The sequence below is a fragment of the Lepidochelys kempii genome, chromosome 9 (genome assembly GCF_965140285.1).
Source record: "Lepidochelys kempii isolate rLepKem1 chromosome 9, rLepKem1.hap1, whole genome shotgun sequence".
In the NCBI taxonomy this organism is placed as follows: domain Eukaryota; kingdom Metazoa; phylum Chordata; order Testudines; family Cheloniidae; genus Lepidochelys; species Lepidochelys kempii.
In genome coordinates, this window is record NC_136388.1 from 64,936,839 (window position 1) to 64,944,401 (window position 7,563).

The window sequence follows — 7,563 nt, forward strand, 5'->3', positions numbered from 1 at the left end:
TTCCTTGTGAGCATGCGCAATTCTCGCGCGGGCGGGGGGAAAGAAGCGGGATGTCTTTACGCATGCGTATTAAGGTGATTGAGGTTCGTGACTGGGTTATGCGCCTGCTCAGTGCTATGGAGGACTTTTTTTGTCGGTTGGGTCAGGTGGTCACGTGACTGCAGCGGTATTGCCGCGCGGGGCGGAGGAAGAACCTTTAGATAGCCAAGAGCGAGGTCGAGCGCGGGCCAGGCCTACGTAGGGGACCCTCCCTCATCAGGGCAAAGGGGCTTCCCCCTCCCCTGGCTGCGCCACACCCCGCAGGGGGCAAACAGGCAGAGAGCCCGCGTAGTGCCTGCCCGCAGAGGAGCCCCGGGGGCCTCTTCCCCAGTGCGCTGGGGGTACAGGGGCGCCAGAGGTTTCCTCCCTGATGTCTCTGAGGCGTTCGCACACCACTGCCCACGAATAGACCTGTGTGCTCAGGAGCATGCAGGGGAGCCATGCCCACCTCGACCCCCATGCCTGCCCAAGCCCACCCACCTGCCCAAGCCCACCTACTCAGGCCTGCCTGCCTGCCCATGCCGACCTACACATACCTGCCTCCACCTGCCTGACCAAGCCAACCTGCCCACCTACACATGCCTGCCCACCCATGCCCACTCACACATGCCAGCCTGCCCACCCATGCCCACTTACACATGCCCACCTGCCCACCCGTCTTCCTACCCACCCATTCCCATCTACATGCATATACCTGCCCACTCATACCCATCTGCCTGCCCACCCCTGTGCACATTCCCCAATGCACCTCAGCATAGCGGACAGCAACATGCACTCTGGCATGCCTTGCGCAAGTGGAAACACAGCAGAAGGCGTGTGTGGTTTTCAGCAAGCCAGAAGTTGATGCACCAACTCACTATCCCTCTTGCTTTGTCAAAGCTGCCTTTTGACTCCCACAGAGAGAGGCTCTGCCCTGCAAGCCTGTGTCTCTGGCAGGGAAGTCGCTGCAGTGTCAGTCGCAACAAGCAAGGTCTCTCTCCTGCAGCTCCTATGTTGTTTCTAGGGAGGATAGGCCCTTGAAAGGGGCTGCCCACAGAAGAACTGAAGTGGTGGCAGCAGGATGGGAGGGGACGTTGCTGAATTCAGGGCAAAAGGCGAAAAAAATGAGAGGAGTAAAAAGGAACTATTCTCAGTGGTAGCGGATGACAGGACAAGGAGCAATGGTCTCAAGTTGCAGTGGGGGAGATTTAAGTTGGATATTAGGAAAAACTTTTTCACTAGGAGGGTGGTGAAACACTGGAATGCGTTACCTAGGGAGGTGGTGGAATTTCCTTCCTTAGAAGTTTTTAAGGTCAGGCTTGACAAAGCCCTGGCTGGGATGATTTAATTGGGGATCGGTCCTGCTTTGAGCAGGAGGTTGGAATGGATGACCTCCTGAGATCCCTTCCAACCCTGATATTCTATAACTCTATGAACCTGAAAGGGAAAGTTAGCATGATAAGATGCCATGCTGGGGCCTGGATTCAATTTCTGGCCCCTTATCTCTTTACTTCTAGCAAGCAGGAATGACTAGTGCTCCAAAAGTAGCATGCCAACACACATTGGGGCAGCGAGGGCAACCCGATATAGGCAAATAGAGAGCTCTGTTGGTAGACTCCAAAAAGCAGGCCTTATCTTGTTCTTTAATGAAAGTTGTAGCTGCAGTTGGGGATCATCATAATAGTCCAATATGGGAGAACTGTAAAGGCTCTGAAAAGGGGATGGAAGTGAAGTGATGGGAAGGTTTTCAGGCTTTCATGGCATATGAAGTGCTTTGAGTTTGCATCAAATTTATAAAATTTTCAAGATTTTATGCTGATTATGCTTTCTTGGTAGGGTGTCCAAAGCTATGTGAGATATTTCACTAAAGACATGAACCTGCTCCCAAAAGCTTTATGTAAATTTTAGATGTGACACAAGTGAGAATGGCAGCCATGCAGAGGATCACAGCAACAACTGTGGGCACTTAGTTTAAGCATGTGCATGTCTTGGTGGTTCTGTAAAGATATTTTAAAAATAAACACAGTGACATTTAATTTTGGGTATCAGGTAAGAAATTACTTCAGAAGGTGGAACAAACTACATATGCATTTGGGCTGACTTTGGAATAGTCACTTAAAACAGAAGATTCTATAACAAGCGTGGTCTCTTTTATAATTTTCCCTGTATTCTCCAGGACAGCTGTTGTGAGAGGTAACTAAGCACAACTGGAAGTTCTGCAAATGTCAGTCTCAATCCCCCATATTCATCCAGTTCTCCCCATAAATGTATTTTTTCACCTCCAACCGAATCTGTTCTCCAAGGTATCCTTATGACTGCATCATGACAAAATGTCAGGGAACTTGAAATAAAAATGGGGGAGATTATATACATGCAGAACAAACTTACAAAAATGGTATCTCTCCCTTAACAATGGGGTCATCCTTAACATATATGCAGCTGAATGCTGTCTAATGTGCTGAATACAATTTTTCAAGGGCTGAGATTGAAGGTTTCTGCAATATAGGAGGCACCTAGTCTATTTCTGCTACATCCTTAAAAAAGCGGCAAAGTGGTTGGCTAGACCTGACACAGTACTCCAGGTCAATATGTATCCTTGGTTTATATAATGATAATATTTTCAGTATTACTCTCTAGCTTATTCTTCGCATACCGTAGCAAGTTTGCCTTTCTGATTGAAAAAATCTCTGCTCAGTGTGGAGAGGCAATGACTGCTTCATAATAATGGTCAGTCCCTTTCTTAAATGGTTATAGTAAATTTAGAACACAATGATGTAGTTCAGATTGTTCTTTCCAATGTACATTATTTAGCACTTTTCAGCTCTACATTTTCCTTTCCATGATAGAAATGGTCATACTCAACCAGGAAGGGACTTTTGGGCAGATGGCATTCTAGAAAGACATTCAACTCTGCCAAGACATTTTCCTCCAAATTTCAAAAAGTTTATTTTCATGAATAATTAAAAAAAAAAAACAACCCACAGATAACTACCAAGAAAAGCAACAAAATTTAAATGCATCTGCCAAATTTTCAGATATAACACAGAGAATCAGGCGCTTTGTGACAAGACTGGTCTCCTACTTGCTCAGTGACCTCCTGTGTGGATGTGAAAATGAGGATCCTGGGCACCCATAACAATAGCTGGCAATTCCGTAAAGTCTGGGTGAGCAGTTAGGAAAGGGTAGGTGAGCAGGTAGGAAAGGGTATTTATTTATTTTTGGAGGGAGACACTGACCACGGCTCCTCTTTTTGCCAGCAACAGGCACGTGGGTTTATTACTGGGCAAATACCAACCTTTGGACAGTTCTAATCCGTAATCCTTATTCTCCACTGAGAGAGATGGAAGGGATGCAACAATTGGCTCATGCGAAGCAGGAAAAATAGTTTCTCTGTCCAGTTCATTGCTCTAGTGTTAAACCCTGTACAAAAGGGAAAACCCAGGCAGGTGAGGTATAAAGGGATCACCGACCTTTTTCCTCATAACCAGTCCACACAGAAGACTTGTCACAGACGTGGTTCTGAGTAGGGACTCCCTCCCATGAACACACACTCAACAAGGTACATTTTTCCCCCATGGACTAATTAAAAGACAATGTGTATGAATATGGTTAGGGAAGAGGGTAGTTCTACGGTGTTTGGGTTGCACAAGCCAACATGTGGTGATTGCGTGACAGACTGTTTCCTAAGCCCCGAATGCAACCTTTTAAATAAAGAAACAAATAAGAATAAAAAAAACCTTTTTTTTTTTTTTTTTTTTTTTTGGAGAGAGCTGCCTGGAGGGTCCATGTCCCTCAAATGCATTCCTCTAAGACACCTTTACTTTGCCTTTCTCAGGAGCTGCCTCGTGGGCAAGTGGCTGCTCATCACCATTCACCAACAGGATCCTCTTCTCAGGTGGCTGCTCCTCAGGCTGGCGGGCGATCAGTAGGCGGCAAGTGAGCAGGATCCCGAAGACTAGGGCATGGGCATAGCGCTTGAGTGGGTCACCCACTAACTGGTGAAAAAAGAGCACAGCGAGCACGAGCAGCAGGAGGAAAAAGTTGGCCACGTCCTTGGGGCGTCCAGGCACCAGTGTCATGATAATGCCACATGCCACCTCCAGGGCACCAATGCTCTTGCGGAGAAGGATTGAGCTGACTCCCATCTTCTTCAATATGGGAAGGGCTCGGACGTAGCTTTTGTAGGCTCGTTTCTGGAATCAAACAATAACAGTACAGGTACAGCACTCATTAACAGAGAGCAGTAAAGGGTAGAGAAGGATAGACTGTATCTGACATTTCATCCCACAGGATTGCACAATTTTTTATTGAGTTAACCTCATATATAAAACTGTACATAAAGATCACATCACTCATCACTGTTGTATAGCTAGATACCTCTAGGGTGGTATACAGCAGATGTTTGGCATCCCCACTAGGGAATCTGTTGGAACAATATTCCCCACCCACCCCAACTCCCAACATCCACTTTCATGGTCTCTTCTTTTCTAACTGGAAAACATAATTCTTTGAGATGGGAATAAAAGGAAGTAACTGTCAGGCTAGGAACTGGCTAAGACACAGTGTAGTTGGCATACTTTCTACATGTTCTTGGGAAATTAATTACTAAAATCTGAAGATGCTATTTATTGTTAAAATTAACAATGCAGAAAAGGGTTGTCAAAAAAAAAAATCCCTCTCCCAAACTGAAATGCCTTTTTTAATTAAAAGGAAGATCCCAAATAACGCACCTCAGTCCCTGCAGAGCCAAGGGACAGAAAATAAAAACAAGATGCATGGCAAATCTCGAAATGGCCTAGAAACTCCCAGGGTTCTAAATTTCACATACAGTAGAGACTTAGCTGAGGGCTATACGTCAAAGGTAGGATTTGCTAGAGCAGGCTGTCTCTCTCCACATACCCTTTTATGATTTTTTCTTTCCTGTACAGAAAGCAGGCTGGCATTTGTCATCCTGGTTCTGAGGGTTATGCTGGATTTACAAACAGCCTTATTAATAACAATCTTGTTCCCCCGCCCCAAATTGCCAAGGGGAGAAAAGTAGGTATTGGACAGAACAACTTAACTTACCTCCCCACAAATATTCAAGCTCTTTCATTCCAGCATCACCCAGTGAGAATTTTTTTCTCTTTGAGCACACTTTCAATTCTTCTGGGTTTTAAAGAGGCCCCTGGTTTACTAACAATGCCTAACACTATTTTCACTTCCACTGGAGCGTACTGGTCACCACAGATATTCCTGACATACTGGATTCACACCCCATTTTCATATTTCTTAGGAGGAGAGAAATGATAGATATTCCAATCAGTTCTGATCAAATATGAGCTCAGCAAAGCTGACCGGTAAGAATCAGTGACTTAGCCAATTTCTCAGTACTCTCAATGTCATTATGGAAACATGGTCAGAACATCCAGTCAGATGCATTCAGACAGCTTTGCTTTTTCAGCTTTGTAAAGTTGACACTCCCTTCCAAGGACAGTTGGTGATGTGTTTTTTTCACACACACACACACACAGCGTGTTCTTGTTGCTATAAAGAGGTTAGCATTTCTGTTCCAAGCCTACATTTTCAGGCTTTAAAAATATGCTTTGAAGCAAAGCTTCTTCCCAAAGCAGCAAACTTTGTAATCAGATGTGTAAAAAATATTGGTTTAAAAATGAAATTTGGCAGTAGGACTCCCTAATCACTAGATATTTTTAATACCATAATAAACTGGTTCACAAGTATATTCTTTGAATGGACTTAGAACTGCTCAGCTCAGTGTTAGGTCCTATGCTGTAAACAGCTAACAGAGGTTCTTCCCTTAGCTCAGGTGGCAGGGGCCTGCGCTTTTCAGAGCTGCAGGATCTGAGTTCTAACTCCATTGTCCCCTATGGGATTCAGCATAACAAAAACCATGAAGTTCTACTGGGCCACGGCTATATTACAATACAATATAGTACAGGTGATGGAGATCATGTCTAATCTGCATGCCTCAGTTTCCTGATTTGTAAAAGGGGGATAATAATTTTAACCTATCCACACAGGGCTGTTGTGAGGCCTAATTCACTAATGTTTGCAAAGCAGAGAGGAGCAAAGGATTATAATCATAGTGATCAAGGATTCTGTAAGTGTGTTTAAATTAAAAATCTTGTTTTTAAAACTTATTTATTTACATTATCATAGCTTGGGAGCTGTGGCTTCTGGATATTCTCTCCTTCCTTTCACCCTGCCCCACAAGCCACCTCTTCACACCCTCCCCCTACTGGGAAACCCATTCTGTGGGCACCAGCAAGGCCAGGGAGACGCAGATGTTGTTCGGCAGGAAGGGGAAGGCAGCTGAGCAGGTGCACTGAAGAGAGAGAACAGAATGTGCTGGAAGCTTCCACCATTGTTTCCCAGTGATCCAAAGAACCTCAGCATGCAACACCTTCCAGTCATGTTAGTAAATAAGAGACAACGAAACACATAAAACCACAGAAGAAGGAATTAAGCACAACTGCTTTGTCAGCCTGCACCTCGCGGCGGGTCAATTTCTGCAGCGGGTTCGGCCCTGGGCCGAAAGAGTGAAGGAAACTCACTGACTGATAGACAAACAAATGCGTATGCTGATCCCTGCTCTCCTTCCAGCCCTCTCCGGTGTTACAGAGAGGCAGGCAGGCAGGCTCACTGCTTGGTGCTGAGGAGAACGAGAATATCTAGTCCTTTTCTAACACCTTCTGACTCAGGATCTCAAAGTGCTTTACAGTGGTTAATTAGTCCTCACAACCCCTGCGAGGTAGGGTCATTCGGTGTCACCACCCCCATTTTGAGGCACAGACAGTTTAAGGACCTTTGAGTATCTGGTTTCCAAAGCAGGCACATTCCCCTTCTCCACCCCAAGTCCTTTTCTTGTCAGGGGAATGGAAACACCCCCTAGTATGACTGACTGGTCCTGGTCTCCCTCTTTCCATAGGGGCACCAAACTGGCTTGGGGTTTCATCCTCCTTGCACTGTCCTCCCTCTTTCTATTCATCGGAGATCACCTGCAAAATCAGCTCAAACAGAACCAGACCAAGGCCTGTCGGCAGGATTTGATTCTCAGCAGCTGGGTTTTATCTGTTTCTTTGTTTAGCACCAAATAAGGAGGAGAATGAGCTTCCCGCTGCCCTCTCCCCCCGGCCCCAGAATTCCAGGCTCCACAGCATTGCTGGCTGTGTATCCTCCAGCAGACGTTCCTGCAGCATGGCTGCTCCTGTTGCAAGGTTGTGGGGAAGAGAACATACAGCCGCTAGCGGTAGGTCTCCCGTCCCTGCCACTGCTGCTGTACTCACCATCTCGTTGTAGGCATCTTTGCTGAGCCTTGGGGTTAATTTGATCGTCCCCATGAAGACAAAGAAAAGCCCCAGAGCCACCGAGAGAGCCACAATGGTTACAGTTCTGGGAGATGCCATTCGGCCAGTGAGAGGACGTCCTAACTAGGCCTCTTGCTCGCTGTCCGTGCAGGAGGTGGTCAGCCACCATGGAAGGAGATCAGGAGCAAAGCTGCAGAGGCAGTGAGAATGACAGACACTGAGAGAGAGATTCTAC

The 7,563-nt window shown here is 46.1% G+C and overlaps 1 protein-coding gene across 1 annotated transcript; it reads right to left on the reverse strand.

Moving 5' to 3' along the window:
- Positions 1-2,939: 2,939 nt before the first annotated feature.
- TMEM35A (transmembrane protein 35A) lies at positions 2,940-7,563 on the reverse strand. The gene is made up of 2 exons (XM_073360818.2): positions 7,308-7,563; positions 2,940-4,211 (listed from the first exon to the last, which is right to left on the reverse strand). The coding sequence occupies exons 1-2, from the start codon at positions 7,425-7,427 to the stop codon at positions 3,825-3,827; spliced, it is 507 nt and encodes a 168-aa protein (XP_073216919.1). The 5' UTR covers positions 7,428-7,563; the 3' UTR covers positions 2,940-3,824.

What these genes read in the sequence shown, in the direction of transcription:
- TMEM35A (XM_073360818.2), bottom strand. Translation starts at nt 7,427, where the DNA reads ATGGCATCTCCCAGAACTGTAACCATTGTGGCTCTCTCGGTGGCTCTG. An exon ending in AAGATGCCTACAACGAGATG is followed by an intron (nt 4,212 to 7,307) that starts GTGAGTACAGCA and finishes GTTTGATTCCAG; the next exon opens with AAACGAGCCTACAAAAGCTA.